The sequence below is a fragment of the Phascolarctos cinereus genome, unplaced genomic scaffold (assembly GCF_003287225.1).
Source record: "Phascolarctos cinereus isolate Bilbo 61053 unplaced genomic scaffold, phaCin_HiC Scaffold_3;HRSCAF=262, whole genome shotgun sequence".
Classification (NCBI taxonomy): domain Eukaryota; kingdom Metazoa; phylum Chordata; class Mammalia; order Diprotodontia; family Phascolarctidae; genus Phascolarctos; species Phascolarctos cinereus.
The window spans coordinates 234,384,389-234,408,484 of record NW_027555736.1 but is presented as its reverse complement, the minus strand read 5'-3'; the positions used below and the strand labels follow the sequence as shown (position 1 = coordinate 234,408,484).

Sequence of the window (24,096 nt, the reverse complement as noted above, 5' to 3'; positions counted from 1 at the left end):
GGCATTTTCTTATACATAGTAGAACAGAAAAGGTATTGCACATGAAGCTACAGATTTACATTATGCGCTGCTTCCTTTTCTTTTTTTAAATAAACTTTTACTAATGTCTTTCTCTTTTTTCAACATCAGAATTTTCCCCATCTCATTTAAGTTTTTTTTAAAAAATATAAATAAGAAATCACCAAACCTGATCAAAATATTGAAAAAATGCCTTTAATAATAATAATGAACATTTATAGAGCGCTTACTATGTGCCAGGCTAAACACTTTACAATTATAATCCCATCTGATCCTCACAAAAAACCTTGACAGAGAGGTGCTATTGTTAGCTCCATTTTACAGATGAGGAAATAAGGCACATGGGTTCAGTGACTTGCCCAGTGACATTTGAACTCAAGGACTTCCTGGCATGGAGCTCTGTGCACTGCACCACCCTGCTTCTGGGAAGGGGGTGAGATAGGTGTGCCTTCTCGTCGCTTCTTTTCATCCCTGCTTGTTCCTGTGCAACATTAGCTTTGTGTTATTTGTGTTTGGTGTGTGTGGGATGCCACTCAAATTAAAAAACACGCTTAGAGGTTTTTCAAGGAGAAACAGAAAGTTAATTTATTTACTATTCTCGAGAATAGGGTGTCCCTCCACCAGAATTCTCTGATGAGGGGAGACAGAGTACAGGAGCTAAGAACCAGATTAAATAGCCCTAATGGGTAAATCCCCCCCTCCCACCACCTGGCCAATGTTTTGGCTCACAGTCTAGAGAAACAGAAAACAAAACAAAGAGAACAGTATGCATGTCTGTATTTAGCCTCTTAGTTTGCTGAAGTAATACCAAAGAAGCAGTTAAAGATGTGCAGTCAAGCTAGACACTGTACTGCATAGCCAGGTCACCATGACCAAAATATAGCAGCAGGTGCATCAACAAAATACAGGGGGGGCTTCTTCAGGAGTTTCAGGCTTGGCAAACTTTAACTACTGATATAACAAGGGCCTAAAAGGGGGGGGGAGGTATTTGGGACTGGACTCCCATAACTCGGGTGATTTCTAGTGAACCAAAAACTTAGGCCTGTCAGGCTGCTATGCCTGCCTTGAGTCTAATACAATTTCTACTTATTCTTCTAAGAAGTCTTCACAGGACCCCTTATCCCACTCAGCCTTACCCCAAACCTTAATTACACTGAGGAGTCTTCATCGGGACATTCCATTCAGGTGCATATGGGAACTTTCTTCTTATCAGTGACCTCTTTGGGATATAAGCCTAGTAGTCATTTTAGTCACTTTATTTGCATAATTCTCAATTGCTTTCTCAAATGATTGTACTGATTCATAGCTCCACTAACAATGCACCTGTGTTCCTACCTTCTCAAAGTCCCTCCAGTTTTGACTGTTTCCATCTTTTATCATCTTTGCCAATTCCAGGAGTGTGAGGTGAATCCTCAGGGTTGTTTTGATTTGCATTTTCTTATTGTTAAAAATTTGAAGCCTCCTTTCATATAGTTATTAATAGCTTGCAGTTCTCTTAAGAACTGTCTTTTTCGTATCTTTTGTTGCAGTATGAGAGTTCGAGAGGTTGTGACCCCTCAAAGACTGAAGTACATGACGGGGTCGTCTGGAATGAATTCACAGACTCAAGCATTCTTTGAGTCAAGGTGGCAAAAAGTTCATTGTTACGCTTTTCAGTGGGCAAGGATTCCCTAGGATTCCTGCAGTCTTAGAGAGGTACAGTTAAAGTTTATATAGGATAAAATACAATAAAACATGTGCCAAATATGCTAACTAGGTGATTCAGAGTGGGATTAGGGAGTGGTTAAGGAGTGGTCAGTTCTTAAAAGAACATGCACTTCTTGTACCTGCTGAGCAGGCGTTTTACCCAGAGTTCACTGGGAAAAGCCCACAAGGGGAGGCCACATGGAGGAGTGGTTTTAGGCCTGCTACATCACTAAGTTAACTATAGAGTTCAGGGTAACCGAGAGTTGTCCAGTCTGCCACCAAGCAGTGTCTTGTCTGACAAGATAGATGTAGGGAGTATACATATGTCTCAAGTCTAGAATACAGTTAATGAGGAGTCCAGGATGTAGATAATGAGGTAGGGTGGTAGTATGTCTTTATGACCCAGTGCAAAGCCAGTTCACACTAATAATTCCTCAGGTGCTGTTTGGAACTGCACCAGGGAAAGAGATAAGGGTCTTGCTGGGGCCCACTCATGAGTAATTGCTAAGCACAGTGGTCCTTGGGCTGGGGAGAAACTGTCAGGGATAGTGTTTCTGAGGCTAGGGAGAAATTGGGGTCCAAGCACCCCATCACTTTGACCACTTATCTGTTGAAAAATAGTTTTTGGTCTTATATGTTTCTCTTAATTTTCTTCTTATATAAAAAATTCAACCTGTAGCTTTTTTTTATAGTCTTTCTTTTTCTCTGGCCTTCCTTCTGTTCACTCCTCTGCATTTTAAAAATAGAAAATTCAGTGAGCCCCTTACTTCCTCCAGACCCTTCTCTCTCTATCTGCCTCACCCTCTTACTGATCCCCTTTGGAGGGGAAAACAAAGCCCTTGTAACAGATACGCATAGTCAGGATGCATATATACAAATTATTTATAGCAACTTCCTTTGTAATAGTAAAGAGCTAGAAACTAAGAGGGCACCCTTCTGTTGAGGAACGGCTAAACAAATTAGGATATGTGAATGGAAAATTATTACCTCTGAGGAATGAGAAAATGAATGGTTTCAGAGAAACCTGTGAAGACCTGCATGACCTGATGCAGAATGAAGTGAGCAGAATGAGAACAATTATTTACATAAAGACTACAACATTATAAAGAAAAACAACTTTGAAAAACGTGAAAACTCTTCCCAGTGCTGTGACCAACTTTATACACACCAGAGGCCTGATAATGAAGCGTGCTATCTCTCTGTTGACAGAAAGATGATAGACTCCATATGTAGAATAAGACATGTCTTTGGACACAGATGATGCAGTGATTTGTTTTGCTTGATTGTGCATATTTGTTAAAAGAGCTGTTTTTCTTCCCTGCCCCCATCCCCCTAAATATAGTTTTTAAAGTCCTTTTCAGCTGACCTTCACTTTCCTTGCAAGCCTCAGCTCGTTCTTCTGTCTCTTAGAGCTCCTGACACCATGTTTACTGAAAGGTGCCATACTTTTGTGTCCATTCTTAGTAACCACCCTTTTTCATCATCTGTTTTATGTTTTGAAAATCTATGTTGTGGGGCGGCTAGGTGGCTCAGTGCACAGAGCACTGGCCCTAAAGTCAGGAGTGCCTGAGTTCAAATCCAGCCTCAGACCAAACACTTACTAGCTATGTGACCCTGGGCATGTCATTTAACCCCAGTTGCCTGAAAAAGAAAATCTATGTTGCTCATGTATTTGTAGCCATCTCTTTGACCAGCTCCCCCCTTTGTTCTTCAGAATTGTTCATTCCATCAGAATTTCATTCTAGAGATCTGCCTGTCTTTTTAGGGCTGACCTTCCCTATTCAGAATTTAGGTCAAGGGGTTCTCCTTATCTTTTCTCTGAACTCTTTGCCGTCTGCTTTCCCAGGATAGAGGGTTCCCATCCAACTGGGCTTGGGATTTCCTTTGTCTGTCACAGTCTAAATCCTGATGTGTGCTTACCTCTTTCCAAGGTTCCCACTGTTTCTGCTTTGGCAGCCAGCTCTTCCTTTTTGGTCACAACGAGGTCTGGGTTTGTGGTTCCCTCGTCTTCCTTCCTTTCCCTTTTGATGAATAAAAATACCAGCAAGTCAGTCATTTTGTAGCTGCTCTGCTTTGGAGAGAAAGGAGAGAGCGGGCTCTGATAGTTACCTAGATAGTGAGCCTCTTCCCCCCCCCCATTACTGTGCCCTTCCTCTTTGTCAGCTTTTTTAAAACGTCTCCTGAAAGTATCTCAAGGGCGCCAGTACACTACTCAGGCTATCCATATATCATCTCTTATCCTTGCTATAAATCGTTGAAAATAAGGCTTATGACAGTAATACTAATGGCTCTTGTGAGGTTCAGCTTCCAGCTATTTAAATCCCTAAATATTCGTGTTAGACTTAACTGACAGCAGGTTGTATTTCAATAGTGTTCCAACAGTTCTTTCCTAAGTCACTCGTCTAGGCCTGAGAACACATTTTCTTATGGAAATGGTGGTCAGTAAATGTTTGTTGGGTGAATAAATGACTGAATAAGACACAAGTTCCCAAACTAGGTCATAACAGCCTTTCCAACGCATGATGTTTCTGAAGCATAGTATTACAGGACCTAATTACCACGTGTAACAATGTTTCCATTGGGAAATGTGTCCTGAATTTGAACTTGGGTTGAACTTCTTGGCAGCGGTGATAGTTTATATATAGAGTGCAACGTTTGGAATCGGCAAGTCCTGGGTTTTCGATCCTGCTTCAGATACTTACTAGCTCTGTGACCCTGGGCAAGTCACTGACTTTCCTGTGCCTCAGTTTCCACTTTCTGTAAAATAAGAGGGTTGGACTTGAGAACCTCGGATTTTTTACAGCTCTGAATCTAAGATCTTTTGGTCTTCCCCAAATCTGCATGGCAGGACGTAGAGGGGTGCAGAGACCACAAGTGGGGCGGAGTGAGGAAGGTGAAAGTGAAGGTTATTCATGCAGCTCTTGTCTGGTGTGATGATAAAGAGTGAAGATAGAAATGAGCAGGTGATATCAAGGAGCTTAATCCCCCTTCCATACATTGCAACATAGATAGTGTTAATTTGTGGTTTTCTGAGTCAATATGCAGCCTGCAGGGATTGGCTGTACTATTTAAGTTTGACACCATTTCTGTAGATCTTGTTACTTGTTGAAGAAAGGGAAAAGGAGAGGCTCCTGCAACCATCCTAGCTGTGGTGGACGTATACTTATAAGAAATCTGTGTGTCTGTATCTATCTATCTATCTGTCTGTCTGTCTGTCTCTGTGTGTGTGTGTGTGTGTGTGTGTGTGTGTGTGTGTGTGTGTGTACATATATATGTATGTATATAATGTAGCTTATTTGATGGATAATGTTTGTAGGTGGATACAGTCACTTCACTTTGAGTATTCCTACTTCAGCAAAACCCTATAAACTCATAGAAATTACCCATTTGCTTGAAATTATCTTGTTTAAGTTGCCTACATAGGGGCCTCTGGTCTGCAGTGGAAAAGGCATTGGAGAGCAAACTAGAGTCACAGTGGAGGAAATAGACCCTTGCCAACTGCTGCATTCTTACTAAGGGCCTGAGTAGGATGGAGAGGAGGAGTAGGGTGACAAACCCCAAGGGATGTCTGAAACCCTTTTGGAGGCTTATCTTATCCTTGACTTAATTTTGGGAGAATAATTGCTGGGTGTCATTGCTCTGTCAGATTCCGAGGGCCTCCTAAAAACCAAGGAAAAGAATCAGAAGCTGTTCTGTCGAGCGCAGCGGCACCAGGAGAAGAAGGAAAAAATCCAGAAGCACAACCGCAGGCTTGGAGATCTGGTGGAAAAGAAGCATGATGACCTAAGAAGTCATTATGAACACCTGGCAAACCTTCGGCGCTCTCATATTCTCGAACTCACCTCTGTCATTTTTCCCATTGAAGAAGTGAAAACTGGCATAAGGTAGAGTAAGCCTTCCTTCCCTTTCTGCCTTTGTTCATAGGATTTTAAATTTAGAGCTGGAAGGGACCTTAGAGCATATCTAATTTGCTACCCTGCACTTTTCAGATGAGGAAATTGAGGCCCACAGAGGTCAGGTGACTTGCCTACGGTCACACAGTAAATGACAATGCCAGGTATTGAACTCAGGGCTGGTGATTCCAAAGGCAGAACTGTTTCAGTTAGTGGAGGTTTTTAACTGAAGTTTTACTTCCCAGGCATTATTTATCATTGAGGTCGCTCTTGAGAAGTGGAGTTTCCAGATACTTTTCAACATAACTCTTGAATGTATAAATGTTACAGATTATACTGCGTATCACTTAACTTTCTCTTGATGACTTTGGAGGGGGGGAGTCGTCATAATTAATACTAGTTTTACCCTCCAGGAGCTCTGAGTTTGTGAGGTCAAGCTCTCCCTTTAGCTGAAGTCTTCTAGATTGTTTGCTGCCCTGCTTGGTGCTTCTGCTGTCTCTGTATTCTGGCTGCTGCTGCTGTTTGTAGCTCTCACTGCTGGGTCCATAATTACCAGCCTCCCTCCCTCTGCTTATCTCTCTTCTTTTCTGTACTCTGGTTTATTTCTGGGGTCCTGACTGTTCCAGAATTCTGAAGTCATTAGAAGTCTGTTGGATAAACGAGACTTACTTATTTAGAAGCCAAGGTAGGAATGTATTTAGAGTAATGCTATAGTCCAGTTCAATGAGTTCAACTCTGGGTAACAGTTCTTCACTTGAAAGCATAAGTCACAAAAGAATTTGTTTTATTTCATCTTGTATTATGTTTCCTAATTGTCCAAAGCAATTGTCTTTGCCCTTCTCTTCCTTTTAAGAGCATTCTGCTGCCTTAGATGGTAAATCACATTCATCTGATATGTTTCCTGTAATGTGTGGAACAAAAGGTTGGCCCTACTATTTCCAGGTAACTTCTTGGGCTCATTTAAGTTACCTTCACCTAGGATTTGCTTATTAATGGGGCGGAGAGGCAGGAATGACCTAATGCAATCAAGAAGGAACCAAAGGATAACACATACTTGGTTTGGTTTGGTTTTTCATAGTATTTTATTTTTTCCAATTACATGTAAAGATAATGTTTAACATTTCATTATTTTTTAATTTTGACTTCCAAATTTTCTCGCTCCCTCCCTCTGTCACTCCCCCACTCCTACCCCACCCCCAGCCCTTAACAATAAGCAATCTGGTATATGCCTAGCAGCATTGTGAGGTTAAAGAGAAGGTATACACACTTTCGTGACTTTGGGGATTCCTTCCAAATTATTTTCTGCAATAGTTGGACCAATTCACAGATCAACCAAAAGTGTAGTACCGTAGACCCATCCTCCCGTAGCATTTTCAAAAATTGTCATTTTTCTTTTTTATCTTTGCTTCATGTCAGTTTTTGTTGTTGTTTTGTTTTTGGGGGTTTTTTTTTTTAGGCAGTTGGGGTTAAGTGACTTGCCCAGGGTCACACAGCTAAGTAAGTGTCAAGTGTTTGGTGTAAGGGCACATTTGAACTCGGGTCCTCCTGACTTCAGGGCCAGTGCTCTATCCACTGCGCCACCTAGCTGCCCCCCATGTCAGTTCTTTATCAGAGGAATTTGCCCCAAAGACTTATGTCCTTCAGATGGTGATTTCCCTTCTAATTCAATTACATTTCTTTTCTTCAACAACCCTTCACATTTACGTAATCAGAATTAGTAATTTTTATCATCTCGGATCCTCTCTGTTCTTTGGTCTAAGACTCTTCCCCTAACCATAGTCATGAGACAGAGCTCCTTTCCTGCTTCTTAATTTGTTTATACCTTTTAAATGTGGGTCTTGTGTCCACATGGAGCTTACTGTGGTATATTGTTTAAGATATTGATCTAAACCTAATTTCTGCCAGTCTGCTTTCTGTTTTTCCCAGTAAATTTTGTTAAATAATGAGTCTTTATCCCAAGAGCTGGTGCCCTTCCTTTTATCAAACATTATGGTGCTAATAATAATCTTTCCTGGGCAATCCTTTGCTGTGCCTCCCTAATAGGAGGCAGCGAGTTGGCTCTGTGGATAGAGAACTGGACCTGTAGTCAGGAAGACCTGAGTTCAAATTTGGCCTCAGGCACTGACTGTGTGACCCTGGGCAAGTCACTTAACCTCTGTTTGCCTAAATCCACTGGAAAAGGAAATGGTAAACCACCCCTGTATCTCTGCCAAGAAAGTTCCATGAACAATATTGGCGTGCTACGTCCACAGGGTCACAACTGAACGACTGAACAACAACAATAGAAGATCCCATCTCTCACTTTTCACAAAAGCTATTCCAAAATTATCATTCTTCCTCAAGCCTCCCCCTACATCCCTTACCCCAGCACTCTCAGCAAAGGACCCAGAGTCATACTTCACGGAAAAATTGAGGTCATTCAGTTGTCTCTGCTTCCCTATTGATTATCTCCTATCTCTTCCTTAACCTGTCTCACCTGAAGAAGTAGCCCTACTGCTAAGGCAAACATCTCTGCAAGCCCTCCTGATCCTGTTCCATGAAATTCTTTCCAGAAGATTGCCCCTTCTTATCATTCCCACTCCCTCATGTTTAGTCTCTCCCTCCCTACTTAGCTAATTCCCTACTGCCTACAGACACATCCGTGTCTCCTCATGCCTTAAAAAACCCTCGCTCCATCTGACCATACACCAGTAGTTGCCATCCTATATTTCTTCTCCCTTACTTGGCTAAACCTGAGAAAGCTACCTACAGTTGGTGCCTCCCCTTTTTCTCCTCTCGCTCTCTTCTGAATCCCCTGTGACCTGGATTCCAGCTTCATCATTCAGCTGAAGCTGCTCTCTCCAAAATTACCAAGGATCTCTTAATCTCCAGATCTGACGAAGTGGCCTTTTCTTGATGTGCTTCCTTCCTAACCTCTCTACAGCTTCTGATGCTGTTGTCAAACGTACAGCAACCATTTAGTGAGTCCCTGCTTAAGGGACCTGGCAACCATTTATTAAGTAACACGGCAGGCACAGGGCTGAGTGCTACAAAGAAAGATGAAAGACGGGCCTGCTATTAAAAAGCTCCCAGGACAACCTACAAACAACATCTATGCATATGGAGCCTTTCTTTTTGTCATTGACCACTGGGCTATATGCCTGGTAGTAAAATTTTACAATAAAATTCGAGATCTGGAAGTGTTCTCCTACCTTACTGCATTTGCTAACATTTCTAGAACTTTGTGAGAGGGAATGAGGGGCAAGATTGAACTTCCTTACTTTATTCCTGCATTCATGGCAAACCACTACGGGATCTTTGCCATGAAAACCCCAAATGGGGTAACAGGGTCAGACAAGTGAAACAACTGAAGGAAACAAAAATGTCCACCAAAGAGTACTTCCCTATAAACTCTAGTCTAGATCTTTGAATGTTAAGACATGGGAAGTAACCTAAAAGATTTTGTTTAGCAATATCTTCAAAGCAGTAACCTGGTTCTGCATTTATTACTTTAGAATTTTCATCTGATTAGACTACATATGTGCTGATTTTAGCAGTATACTTAAGTAGTGTTTTGGATTTGATTTTATTTTAAGCTTTAGTCAAAACCCCTTTTCCCCACACTCCCCTTCCCACCCCCCAACCCCCAGTGGTTATGACCTCAGAAGGACAGGGTAATTAAGAATTTGGTAGAACACTTTGTGTGGGAATTCATGGAAGGAGATGGTCGAGGGCATGGGTGCTCCAAGGTCAACTCAATTCTATTAATTCTTGCAGGGATCTATATAACCTAAATGTACCTTCAGTCAAATATTACCCTGTCATAGTTTCCTTTGCCCAAATCTCACTTTACCTCCCCCCAGTAGATCCCATATGTACTTTCCTTTTCTGCCAGTGCATACTTGATCATTAATGAAAGCATTCTACCCAGAGGCATAGAAATCAAATCCCCCTTGCTGATAGCTAAAACTTCTCATTTACTAGGTCTTGCCCAGTTTTCTCGCCTGCCTTCCTTCTTTTTTTACTTTGAGCTGTGTAGTGGGATATAGGCAGAGGAGTGATGGATTTAGACGAGTCAGAGTGCTTGGGTTCAAAACTGAGCTCTGATACTTACTGCCTCTGTCACCTGGGTGGTTGAACCCACTAGACTTCTAAGGTCCCTTTTCCAGCTGTAGATATAAGGATTTTATGATTCAGTCATCCCTAATTCCCATTCCAAGGTTCACCTTTTTTCTGTGTGATATCTTTTTGGATAGCCTTGAGATTCAGCATCTCTGGAAACAATCATGTTTCCTGTTGAAAATTTATTCCATCAAGACTTTAACCCACTTCTTTAAGCAGTCTTCCTCCTAATCCTAATAAGGCAATCTTTCATTATCCAGATTTTAATTTTGAACATCTCCATACATTTATACATTAAATTGCTGGCATAAGGTTGACGTGGGCAGTTTAACACACAATTTAGGTTGTACTTCTTTCATGAATTTTAACATTTTTGATGCTTTTTTTTAATAATAATCCTCAACAGAAAAGGTTTATGTCCAAGTAGGGGCCTCCTGAGGGACACTACCTTAATGTAAAAGCCACCCTCTAGTATACAAGTTTAGGTAAATCTAATAGCTGTCTGTTCAACCAACAGAATTTTTTTTCTCTCTTTGTACCTAAAATTTGATAGTGTATCCAGAAGTTGAGAAAATGGTAAATAAAACACCCATGGAATGTGAAATAATTCTTTAAGACTCAAAGATTGAAAGATGGGAATTAGTCTTAGTTTTTTGTAACTCTGTAAGTGTTCCAGCATATGTCTTTTTAAAATATTTTGTTTTTTCCCAATTATATGTAAAAGCAATTTTTAACATTGATTTTTTTTAATGTTGAGTTCCAAATTCTCTCCTTTCCTCCCTGATACAGTAAGCAATTTGATGTAAATTATACCCGTGCAATCATGCAAAACCTATTTCCATATTAGTCATCAAACATGTGCTTTTCCTAATTTTCAGAGATCCTGCAGATATTGCTTCAGAGAGTGACACTGCCATGACCTCCAGCACTGTGAGCAAGCTTGCAGAAGCCAGGAGGACTACTTATCTCTCTGGGAGATGGGTTTGTGATGACCACAACGGAGATACAAGCATTAGCATTGCAGGGCCATGGATTAGTCTGCCTAACAATGGAGACTATTCTGCTTACTACAACTGGGTAGAAGAGAAAAAAACAACACAGGGACCTGGTAAGAAGCAAACTGTTTTCTCTTGGAAAACTTCAATAATTCTTAAAAGTTTCCAGACTTTTTAGTCTGAAGAAAATGTATATTTCTGTTTTTATGATGTAGCTTCTGCTCTGGTAAGGTAGCAAAATTATGAAGCAGGCCAAAGTGGAGCTAAAATTATATTGAGGATGTCATTATTAATATTTCAATTCTTTTTAAAGTCTCTTTGGTAGGCAAAAAAAGAAATCTCGCTTTTTAGTAAAAAGAGCATTTGTGCTGTGCACAGTGGCTACAGTATCCAGCCTCAGATAGCTGTGTGACACAGGGCAAGTCACTTCACATTCTGTTTGCCTCATTTTTCTCATCTGTAAAATGGGGATGATAATAGTACCTACCTCCCAGAGTTATTGCAAAGATCAGATGAGATAATAATGGTAAAGTGTTTAGCACAGTCCCTGGCACACAGTAAGCTCTGTATAAATGTTAGCTATTAAAAAAGGGATAAAAATGACCACTCTCCACCTGAACTGACTTTAAATCAGGTTGAATGAAATACAAAATGAAGATCAAAACAGCATGGACCTCACAGGGTTGTTGTGAGTATCACATGAAATATATGAAATGCTTTGCAAACCTTAAAAGAATTACTTTCTATGTGAAGCCTTTACTCCCTCAGTGGCTGGTGGCATCCTTTTCTCAGACTACTTTCTTTCTAACTTTGTAAACATTTGAATTTATCATCTCTGTGTAGGATGTCCCGAAAGTCTTTAGTGCAGTTTTAAGCCCTTAGAGCTAATTCTGTATATGGCTACATGTGTCACTGTTGTTTCCCTATTAGACCGTAATATGCTCCTTGAGAATAGGGATTGTTTCCTTCATTTATTTGTATCCTCTGCACCTACCCAGCACAGTGCCTGGAACATGGCTATACTTGATCAAAGAATCAAGCCCCTGAACTTTTACACCAGCCATTCAACAGGTATTGACAGTAGTCAGTCCCCGAGGGAGCATGAGTAGCGGACAGACACCTGACATCCGCTTCAGAGTGACTTGGGTTCACATGCTTTTGTTGTTCTGTAGTTTGTCGTGTCTGACTCCTCACGACCCCATTTGGGGCTTTCTTGGCAAGGACACTGGAGTGGTTTGCCATTTCCTTCCCCAGCTCAGTTTGCAGATGAGGCAAGCAAGGCTGAGTGATTCACCCAGGGTCACACACCAAGTGTGTGGCTGGGGCTAGATTTGAGCTCATGAAGATGAGTTTTCCTGACTCCAGGCCCAGCACTATCCACCAAGCCACCTATTCTCTCTCTCTCTCTCACACCCACCCACACACCCCCACCCCACCCCCACCCCCACACACACCCCCATACCCATTCCCCCGGTCTGGACCAAAACAAGGCAGCCTGATCAATGGAACCATTTTCCCCAGTCATAAGATTGTTATGGGTTAGGCAGTAAAACACGACCATCAGTATTGTGATGACAGGTTAGAAGTAATGAATGCCAGATTTGATCAACTGATGCTTTTTTCCTCTCTTGTCATCTTTTTACACTTTAGACATGGAACATAATAACCCTGCCTACACCATCAGTGCTGCCCTGTGCTATGCAACTCAGCTAGTCAACATTTTGTCTCATATACTTGATGTAAATCTTCCCAAAAAATTATGTAACAGGCAAGTAATTTGAGTTTGCTTGATGTATGATACATTTATTTGTTATGGATCTCATATGTTTCAATGTTGTAACCAATTGTAGTTATTCCATGCAAGTAAGATTATAAATTTTCATTTCATTCATCTTGAATGTGGTTTAAGAAATTATGAGATGATGTTCTGGAATAATAAAACTGGTCATGCACAAGAAGTACTGTACACCTAATACACATAAAAGGTCTAAGGAGAATACAGATAGTTCTCTGCTTAAGAAAAAAACCAGTATGTCTACAATAGAAAAATACTATAATGAAAATACTATAAAGTTGAGACATGCTTTCATTCAGGGTGAGCAGTTTCTCAAAAGTAAGAATTCAGACATTTTAAAAACGTTCAAGGAACAGAAAGTTCCTTTCTAAGGAAAGGAGAAAAGGTATGTGCAGTATTGAACTTTTGAGAACCTTGGTATGTTTCTGATTGAACCAGATAGTCATTTTGTTTTGAGAGAGGTGCTATGCCTACACTCGTCCGCTCTATTTCACAGTGAGTTTTGTGGAGAGAATCTCAGCCGGCGGAAGTTTACTCGTGCAGTCAAGAAGTTGAATGCAAACATTCTTTACCTCTGCTTTTCTCAGGTACAGAAACTGTGTTTGTGGGGTGACCTTTGACATTGGGGTGGCAGAGTTCGCAGATACTCATATTTCTTCTTTATGTTGCTTTTTCTAGCACGTAAATTTAGACCTATTGCACCCACTGCATACACTCAGGAATCTAATGTACCTGGTCAGCCCAGATACTGAACACTTGGGCAGGTAAGAAATGATGCTCCTTTTCACCCATATGCCAAGGTCGAAGTCTGTCCCCGTTTGTATAATGACTCCTAGCCTCAGTTTTGCCAAATTGGGAAGGTTAGCTGAACTGAAATTTCTGCTACCCCACAACACTTAAGGGTAACATTTGTGTGGATCATTTCACATTCAGGCCATGCAGTGTTCAAATTCAGCCCCCAACATGTTCTTTTCATTCTGTCTACTGCTGCTATGGTCAACTGCTTGGATATTCCTCCCATGCAGCTTTGCCCTGGCATTATGCAGAATATAACTCACTTAAAAATCTCTTCATTTCTGAAGGGGTAGAAACCATGAAAAAAAAAAAAGGTGTAATTTTTTTTAAATTTTTCCCTTCTGAACATTTGGATGGACATGGAAATCTATAACATAGGGCAAAGATTGAAAAGGTTTTCATATTTCCAGAATCTAGGAAAGGTAACTAAATAATATTGGGTAAAAGAGCGTCTAAGAAGATTTCACCAAATTAGAACAATGCAGTGAAATTCAGTAAGTCATACACTTGAGTTTTTAAAAAGTCAACCATGGGGCAGCTAGGCAGTGCAGTGGATAGAACACTGACCCTGTAGTTAGGAGGACCTGAGTTCAAATCTGACCTCAGACACTTGACACTTGCTAGCTATGTGACCCTGGGCAAGTCACTTAACCCCATTGCCTAGCCAAAAAAAAAAAGGTCAACCTTATTAGTATGATATAGGTTACATGAACTTAGGCAGAAATTGTTTAAAAGTTCTGGGTAGAATACAAGTTCAGTATAATTCACCAATATGACATGCAGCCAAAAAAGCCAATGTGGTCTTTGGGAGCATTAAGAGAGGCATAGAATCTAGAACATTCTAATGTGGCCTCCATTTGAGGATGGACTTGGAACAGCCATCTTTCATTTCCTGGACTTTACCACCATGCCTCAGCCTGTGGTCCCTCTCTCTCACTGGCAAATTCTTCCTGGAACCTGGCCCAGAGCAGCCATCTTTCATTCTCCAGATTTCTCTGCTGTACCCCTTCTCAGGTACCTGCCACTGCCCTTAGCTCCCTTTTATGTATTGTCTTCCTATTAGAACATAAGTTCTTTGAGCACAGAGACTATTTTTGGTCTAGCATTTAATAAATGCTTATTGACTTCCTTGACTGTCTTGGTGAGATCACATTGGGTACTTACTTCTGGTGCCACTTTTTAGGAAGGATGTTGTCAAATCAGGACATATTAAAGAATGGCAGCCAGGTGAGAAAGGGCATGGAAGCCATGCCATACAAGAATAGGTGGGAGGAACTAGAGAACCTTAAAGAAGGCAAGGGAGATATGATGGATGCCTTCAAGTATTTAAAAGGCTGTCATGCGGAAGAGGGGTTATTACATTTACTCTGCTCAAGCCCAGGAAGTAGAACTTGAATAATGGGTAGTAGTTGCTAAGAGGTGGATTAAGGCTTGCAATAAAGAAGAAATTCTTAATAAATAGAGCTGTCTAAAATAGGATTAGCCTCTCTGAGGAAGTCTCTTCTCCAATCCCCCTACATGATTACTAATACCAGTCAGAGACTAACCTTTGCATTACAGTAGCCCAAGAAAAATAACTTTTAGTTCAGAAGTGACCTAAGTCATGGGCCGCAAAGAGAAAATGAGAATGTGGAACTAGCCTCAGTCTTTTAAGACATTTTTTCTTTGTAAGTTGCCGAGTCTCATGATACTTCAGTTTCCTCATCCATAAAGTAATGATATGACTCAAAAAAAAATGTTATTAGATTTTAGTAATTTTTTGTTTTTCCCATAAGAGTTGGAATGGCTAGCTTTTGGCCTTCAAGACCTGTAACAACCAACAAAATTGCACAATATTTGGTAATTTCTTTTATTAGGACCTTTGTGAGGCACTTAAATGGAGTTATTAAAATGGCACCCCTAGAATGACAATCGAAAAGTGGTAAGGCCACTCTGTAAGACTGTAAGTTACTATTACCATTCTTTGTCAGGATAGGTATTCTTTCTTACCTCCTCCTTTGAAAAAAAAGTTGTTGAGTAGAATGAGGTTTTTGTTTATCACCTGTGTGGAATGTGGAATGTGCGAACCTCAGTTAAAAAACAGGGGAACAAATACAAGATGATAGAGTGAAAACTATGTTATATAATCATTTCTGATTTTCCACATCTCATAAGTAAAATTACATATAAAAGATGTGCTGTTGCATGTTTTCCAGGAGTTGTGCTAAAGGGCCATATGTCCCTCTGTTCCCACAGGTCTGGGCCCTTTGAAGTCAGTGCTGATCTTGAAGATTCCATGGAATTTTTGGATCCTGCAGCTGCTGGAGAAACAGATGAAAGTGGAGACGAGCATATAAGTGATGAAGAGACTGACCTAGGAACAGACTGGGAAAATCTGCCGAGCCCCAGGTTTTGTGATATTCCTTCTCAGCCAGTCGAAGTGCTGCAGAGTCATAGCACACAGGTGTCACAGCCAGCTGGTAGCAGTAGTGCTGGGGGAATGATTTCCTCTGCTGCAGCCTCTGTGACATCATGGTTCAAGGCTTACACAGGACATCGCTAGCGAGCATCAAAGAGACAATGATAGATTTGCATAGTGAAAATTTCTCTCCCACAATGTGTAGTTTTACCTATTCAGTTAAGTAGTGCCTGGAACAAAAAATAAATAAACTAATTTTTTAAAAGCAGAATTCAATTCAACAAACATTTATTAAAGTTAAACATTTTTATTTACAAAGATTGACTGTGATGATAACATTTTGTAAATTAGGTAGATTCATCCTCATGACCTTTTTCACAACCTACATATTATTGGGTAAGCATTGAAGATGATGAACTTTGTACAGGTGGCCAGTTCTTCTGTATTGAGGGATAAATTGGGGCACTTACCACAAGAGAAAAGAAATTTTGGAAACTTGGTTTTTGTTTTGTTCACAATACTGAGGATAGTAGTTCTCAGAACTTTAGTTTTAAAAAGTAATAACGGAAAGTTCTGTTATCTTCTCATTAATATGTAGGGAAATGACTATATTCGCACATATTTTAAAGTCATTCTTTACTGATGAAAACTCACAACTTAAAACATTTTTAACATAATTGCTAGTTTTTGTGCCCACATATTTTGTACAAAGAGCCAATGTGTTAATTTAGAGTACTGATTGCTTTTAAAATTTGGTTATCATGGGTTACTTTTTCTTTTTAATTGAAATGAGTTCATTTGTGCTGCTTTCTCAGATGATCCGAAATTGCAGCGTAACAGAGAGCACTTGGTTGTCGTCTTTCTTTTACTACCCACACGCCAAAGAAACACTGGATTTATTTTCTTTAGGACCCGTAGCCACAGACAGAAGAGATAGTAGACACTTGCAATAATGTTCTCGATTTTTAAAAATCTATTTTCTTTTATACAGAGTCGTTTAAGCTCCATTGGCTAGCTATGAATTCAATTCCTGCTGGCCTCGCCACTGTGTGTTTTGAAATCCACCTTCGTTGTCTGTGAGTAGTGGGTCTGCCTAATTTGTGCACTAGCTGAAAGGCCCCTCCATTGGGGGTCACTTCGAGATTCATTTTTCAGTGATGTAATGCGATGGCAAGTGCTCCCAAGGAGGGCCATCCCACGTGTCAGTTTCTTAGAAATCTTTATGGCTTTGAAGATGCTATCTTTGCTCAGCGGGACTTCAGAAATTCAAAGTTTGTCCTTCAGAACACCGAGACTTTTTTTTTCTCCATCATGGAGAAAGCAAATAAAAACTATTCTTTGAACAAGAGATTTTTTTTTCCACTGATATTTGTCTTGTCTTTCTCTCCATGACAATCTGTCAAGGAGACTGGTGAGGAAAAGCCTTTATTGACAGATGTGTATGTAGTTTTTAGATTTTTAATACACAAGGAAAAAAAATCCCGTGGAAATACCTGACATCAATATCTTTTTTGTTTTTCTGGTGTGGTTAAGCCAAGATGCCTCAGAGAATTAATTTTGAGGCTTGCTATTCCCATTTCCGTTTTTTCAGGGGGGGTGGTGATTATACATAGTGGTACTTTGCCTCCAAACAAGAGGATGAGATGCATGATTTTTTTCCTAATGTCAATGTAATTACCACTTGGTAGAAAAACCCAGGGTGTGCTATCATTCACTTCTGTCTAGGAGATCAGTCTCAGTGACCTGTACAGATTGTTCATCCTAGGGAGCTCTGGGTGTTTTTTATATAGCAGGTTTATCCACCTTTGGTTTATATCAGAACTTCATGATTTGGGGTCTACTTTTTTTTTCCATAGAAAATGACAATGGTAGACTTCAAAACAAAACAAAACAAACCCAAAGACATTTAAATCTTGTTAGATGGGAGTCAAAAAGCTTTCAGACAAAAGGGACCGCTAATTAGGACCAGAGTGGAAGATCAGGTAATTGGTGGAGTTTGGACTCTGAGTGCATTGTTTAACCAATATCAGTAATCATGATACTCTCAATTGAGTCTACAGTGAGACCATGAAGGAGATAAAGAAACTGATTTATCTTATACCCTTTCAGAGCAATCAGCAAAACTTTAAAAACAGAGGGTTTTTTTGTTATTACTGTTAACTAGAAGCACTTTATGTAGTTATAGATGATCTGAGCCTTTGACGTTCATTGAGCACTTGCTTGTTAGACTCTCACTTCTGAGATTTTTTTTTCATTATTTTGCATTGACTCACCACATAAGCATTCTCTTACCTATACATTTTAACCACTGGGGTTTTTTTCCCACCCTTCTTTCTGCTTCTTTAAATCTTGTCTTATGAGGTGCAAAAAAAAAATTTGTAAACAGTTTATTAAAAATCGAAGCTGGTATTTTTTAAAATGAAAAGCCATAGAACTTGGTATGTGTCATGTTTTCCATTTTAAAATCATTTATTGAAACAATGTAGTAAAATCCACAGACACCAAAAAGGTTGTTTGAAATGGGCTGTGTTTGAGAAATTTTTTTGTAATAGAATATATAATTTTTAAAATGTTTTGCACATGTGCAAGTTAACAGGGAATAAAAATGGAGTGTCACTATCGAGTGTGATTGACTGGTTCATTTTGGGGTGATCATGAGAAAAGAACACTAAATTACTTTTTCTGCTGAAAAACTCAAATAAGTGTGGAAGCTCTTTGCAGTGTCATAATATAGAAATTACCATTTACTTTGCAACTTCCAAACTAATTATAACTGAGCACAAATGTTTTCTAAACTTATATTGTATTACTGCAATAAATCTAACTAGTATTCTACCTAGGTATCTGTCCTTTTTCAAGTCCTGCTAATTTTTTTTCTATTGAGATATTATGGGCAGTAAGGATTAGAAGGAAACTTGATAAACTCTATAGTAATTTAAGAGTTAACTGTACATAATTATCTAGCTAAGAAAAGGACAGAGCTCCAAAGCACTTTTTATGAGAAGGCAGTGTCAGAAAGATTGTGGAAGACATAAGCTATTCCCCTGAGATGTATGGAGGGCACATGGGCCTTGAAACCTGGGCAGTTCCACATGCACTAAAATTAGGAGGGGCTGGAAAGGGGTAACTACGAATGTGTCCTCTCTGTTAAGTCTTCCTGAAACCAAAGAGAAGAAACCTCCTAGGTCTGATGCTGATTCACACGCAAATGTAGTTTGTGGGAGGTTGGAAGCTCAGTCCTTGGAAGGGCATGATGTTTGCTAGGGACAAACCTATTACCCTGAGATGGGAGAAGGGGGCTGATTTACTAGTCAAAGGCAGGTAGAGGGACCACACAACATATAGGCAGATGTTGCAGTTAGCCCAAGGAGCCATTGGGCAGAATTTGCCATGTCCAGATTGGCAGTGGACCTGTTAGGGCAGGCAGGACCTGGTTGTTCAGTTCAGCAGAGCATTTATGATGTCTGGTGAATGTCTACATGCCTTATAATTCTACACACAAGAAGTTTCTCCAGTGTTCCTGACTCCAAAGGGGAACATTTTACTTTTTTCATATATATGGATAGATAGAGATAGATAGATAGATAGATAGATAGATAGATAGATAGATACACACACACATATATATATACACACACATATATACACACACACACACACACACACACACACACACACACACATATATATTTTTAAAGGCAGTTGGGGTTAAGTGACTTGCCCAGGGTCACACAGCTAGTAAGTGTCAAGTATTTGGTCTGAGGCCAGATTTGAACTCGGGTCCTCCTGATTCCAGGGCCAGTCCTCTACCCACTGCGCCACCTAGCTGCCTCGGAATACTCTTAATTATGCAGGTCCTAGTCCCTTGGCCACTGCCGAGGAATCAATATAGATGAAGATCTTATCTGCTAGATCATTCAGGGCTATCATGCCAGTAAGGTGGCTTACAGCTCAGCCAACTAGTCAGTCTTGCCAAGACTTCAATCCCTTAAGGTAGCCTTTGCTGCTCGATTGATGGATGCAAGGTCAGATTGCATATGCTTCTCTCACATCAGGCCTGACAAAACACTATCCTTGTAAATTAGGTCCTGTTAGGCAGGGCCCCTCTGGTCTAACAGAGGAGGCAGAACATCAGGGCTGGGACTGGAAGCTGTAATTTCTAGCAAAGTCCCACCTATTCATAAACACAGCCAGCAGCGGCCTCCTCAGTAGGGCATGTTCACTGATGCCTGCTGTGCGGAGGAGCTTGAGTAGTTATGTCTGTATGCCCAAGAACTTGATTAATCAAGGCTGGACCCGAGATGTTCTTAGGTATCTCCCATCTCTTGACCCTCACTTCAAAATAGGGGCCTCTACCACCATGGTTGTATCAGATCTGATCAACATGACATCATCACTGTAGTGGTGGACATCATTGCCCCCAGGAAGTGGAGCCTCACTGAGGTTTCCAAATACCACCAGTCAGATAGCCTAAGGGAAGGATGGTAGAGGTAAAATGGACTCCATTCTCAGGTGAAAATGAACTACTCCTGCCTGGCTCAGCTATAGGAAGAGACAAAAATCATTAACAATCACACCACCACTGCAGCCTGGTGACTTGGTCCAGCACGTTGACAGATGCAGTGATCAGCAAGACAACTTTGTCACATGGGATTGCTGTAAGAGGAGCTGGTGTCATGAAATACCCTGGCCTCTAGTTTCCACAATTAGGAAATACATAACTTACCCTTCCTGCCTGGGGCCTGGTATTATTTGGTATCAACTATATGGGTTATCTTGGGCAACTCCAAGGGCCTGTATTTGGCCCTAGCCATAAGAACTAGTATAGAGATTGCTCTAAGAGCTGGCATAGGTAATGACTCCTGAAGAGCTCTTCCCTCAGTTATCTGCCCCCCAAAACATCACATGAAAACTGGTTTGCTGACTTTCCGTTAAAATGGCAATATGAAAGTTGGGAAGAGGAGCCCCATGATCCCACATATAATCCAGTAAACATCTAAAATGAGCACTGGATTGAATAATGATCAAAAAATCCAAAGAAAAGCACCAATAAGTGCTTTCAGCTAGGCCAAGACTACAACTTCACAAGAAGGCCTTGAGGAACCTGGGGGCATTAGATGGATCCTGACACAAAGAAGGAAGGAGGAAGAAAGGATTTATTAAGTACTTAATACATGCCAGGCATTGTACTAAACACTTAACAGATATTATTTAATACAACTAGGTGGGTGCTATTATGATGTATACATGCACACACATATACATATACATATATATATATATATATACACACACACATATATATATATATATATATATATATATGTGCATGTATACACACACGTACATAAATAAATAATGCAGCAACCTATAGGAAGTTAGGTGCTATTGTGAGGAAACAAACTGAGGTTAGGTGACTTGCCTGGGGTTGCACAGATGGTAAATGTCTGAAGCTGGATTTGAGCTTGGGTCTTCATAACTCCGGGTTCAGCACTTTACCCACTGTGCCACCTAGCTCCCTATAAAAAAACAGAAGCCAGAGATCGAAGCATACTGTATTCTCTCTCCCTTTTTTTTTGTTTGTTTCTTCTTTCTCATGGTTCCTCCCATTGGTTCTAATTAATCATGTTTAATGTGACATGATTAATGTGAGGATATGTTTAATATGAATGTATACATAGAGCCTGTATCAGATTGCACACCATCTTGGAGTGGGGGGAGGGGGAGAAAATTTGGAACTCAAAATCTTATAGAAGTGAATGTTGAAAACTAAAAATAAATTATTATTTTTAAAAAAGAAAAGAAAAACCAGACAGCACTCTGATTCTAGGGGCCCCAGAAGCTTATATATTTCTTGCTCCAGTGGAGTGGAAATTCTGGAAGACTTTAAACCTGAAAGCGCCCTGAGACTAGTCCCCTGGGTAGGGGTGGAAGTCAAGAAATTGAAGTCAGGATTAAACAGGGCCTGTGTCAAGAGACACATGAGAGGTAAGCCCAGAAGACAGTAACTCCCTAACAGCTACAATCAGAGCCTCAGGAAACAAACAAACAAACAAATGAAAAAGAGATACTTTAGAAACATGAACTGCAGGGACACCTCAAAACAAAGATCAAAAAAATGAAATAAGAGCTCTTGAGGGAAAAAATGGGAAGGCGAATAGCTTCAAACAAAAAGTGCAAAGCTTTACTCAAGCAGTGGAGTCTAAAAATCAGAATGAAGATGAACAGAACTCAGTGACTCCAGCAGGCAAGAAATAATAGATTGGGGTGGGGGGGGTAAGAGAGCAAGATGGTGGAGTAGCAGGAAAGAATGCAGGGAACTCCAAACAGATTGAGAAAATGCAACCTACCAAATCTTAATGGAGAAAAACAAAACAAAACCATACCCAAATCCAGAGCTTCTGGGTCAGCCAGAAACCAAGTTCAGTTACTACAGAACCACAGTTAGGATCATATATTACTTGCCAGCATCTACTATAAAGGAGAGAAAACTTTTTAATCTCTTCATATTCCATAAGGCCAAAAAGAAAGTTTTACAACCAAGAATAACGTACCCTGCAAGGCTGAGTATAATCCTACAAGGAAAAATGAATGGATTTTTAATGGACCACTTAATGAAAAGACCAGATTTCAGAATAAACTTGAAAATGCAAATACAGGAGGATAAATATCTGAGAAAATAAGAGGCCGAATTGTAATGAAGTGTTTACATTCAAAGAGGGGAGAACATAACAGTGTCCCTTTGGACTCCTATTATCTTCAGGGGTCATCCAGAAAGTGAAATGAGACAAACACAGGGTTTGGGGGTGGCTTCGTCTTAACGGTCTTAAAAGCAAAGAAAAAGGAGATGAAAAGGAATATACTAGAAGAAAAAAATGAAGCAGAAGGGGGAGAAACTTACTATTTCTCATAATTAGGGTGCACGAGGATTGTATACCACAAGGAAGAAGGGGCAAAGGGAATCAGTATCACAAGAATCTCACTTATCTGAACTGGACAAAGGAGGGTTGAATATACAGAATTTGGTATAAAAAATACATTAAATTCAACAGTGTTTCAGGTGAACACCGGAAGAGCGGAATTCAAGACAGAGGGCAGAATAATGGGGAGAAAATTGAAAACCAAAATAAAGTTCAACTTCAGAGGAAACACAAGGAAAGGAAATTTTCTGGGGCAACAAATGGATATACATCAGGCTCTTCCTTGTTCAGGTCTAGAAAGACACGCAGTCCAGGTCTGAACGTTCAGACAAGTTGGCAACCTTGCAGGATTAATCAGGAGCAGCCTTGAAAACACTGTCACATGGGAGATACATGAGGACAACATCCTTTACATGACCTGAGACACACAGATGTTAATAGCTCAAGAGTTCATTCTAAACGGAAATTAGATGGTAAAAAAGGAACACCCTTTTATGATCCTTCATGTTCTCCACTGTCAAGAATTCAGTCATTTTTTCAAAGGACTCTCAGCTTATAGTCAGTGACTACTTTTGAACTCAAGAACTAACCAGCCAATCTTTATTTATCACTCTTAAGATTCCCTTTGCACTTTCAAACCTCTCACAATACATTTCAAGTAAAAACTAGAGCAGCCCTTGTTGGGCATTTAATGTGGTGGAAAAAAAATAATCCTTAAGGAAGGGAAATAAGCCAATTTAATAAGAAATTTAGTTGCCTTTTTAGGCATTTAGCAAATTTTTAAAACACCACTACAGCTAGAAACAAGGGGGAAGACAGCAGGAATTTCATCCTACCTTCATAATTGAAGGAAAAGCTAAAACTTATTGAAGGTTACTGAAAATAAAGATAGCATTTTCCCCATACAAATTCATAGGGAGAAGATTCTGGGAAGATGGCAGAGTAGGTCTGAGAAGTCCAAGCTCTCCAGATTTGCCCCACAAACAAGATAATAAGAGCACCTCTGGTGAACATAGACCAGAAAAAATAATAAGAGTAGGGGCAGAACAGAGGTCATTCTGGGACAATCCGAGAAGATCTGCAGAAAAATCCCAGAACAAGGTTTGGTCCCTGTGAAGAGTAAACACTTCCAGAATAGGACCACTTAAACAAGACGCAAGCCCTAGGGTTAGCTGGGTTGGGAGGCCGCCTTGGCCCCAACCACAGGAACAGTGAGGGGAGTTTGGCATGCGAGCTGGGGAAGATCAAGGGATTGTCGGCTGACAAGGAATGCCAGACCCAGTTGCACTGCAGAGATATGCTTGGCCAGGGCTGAGAAAGAACCAGTGAGTGCAGAAGAAGTGGGGCAGGACGCTGCTGGCTGTGGGCACTTACAGGAGGCTGGAGGTCTTGGTTTCAGCTCCAGGCCACAGGGGAGAACTGAAGGAGGATCTGAGGCACCATCCCCCATAACCCAGGGCTAGAGGTGATTACAAAAACTAAGCTGCTAATAATA

General features: G+C 40.4%; 1 protein-coding gene across 2 annotated transcripts in view; it reads left to right on the top strand.

The window, feature by feature from the left end:
• The window catches only part of ATG14 (autophagy related 14), a 59,945-nt gene extending 41,645 nt beyond the window's left edge, over nt 1-18,300 (top strand). For both annotated transcript variants that reach the window (XM_020986432.2, XM_078151501.1), the window contains exons 5-10: nt 5,351-5,588; nt 10,577-10,806; nt 12,344-12,461; nt 12,985-13,075; nt 13,167-13,252; nt 15,519-18,300. In XM_020986432.2, coding sequence (XP_020842091.1) covers nt 5,351-5,588; nt 10,577-10,806; nt 12,344-12,461; nt 12,985-13,075; nt 13,167-13,252; nt 15,519-15,825 — 1,070 coding nt within the window. In that variant the 3' untranslated portion in view covers nt 15,826-18,300. The remainder of the gene's footprint in view (nt 1-5,350; nt 5,589-10,576; nt 10,807-12,343; nt 12,462-12,984; nt 13,076-13,166; nt 13,253-15,518) is intronic.
• The last annotated feature ends 5,796 nt before the right edge of the window (nt 18,301-24,096 follow it).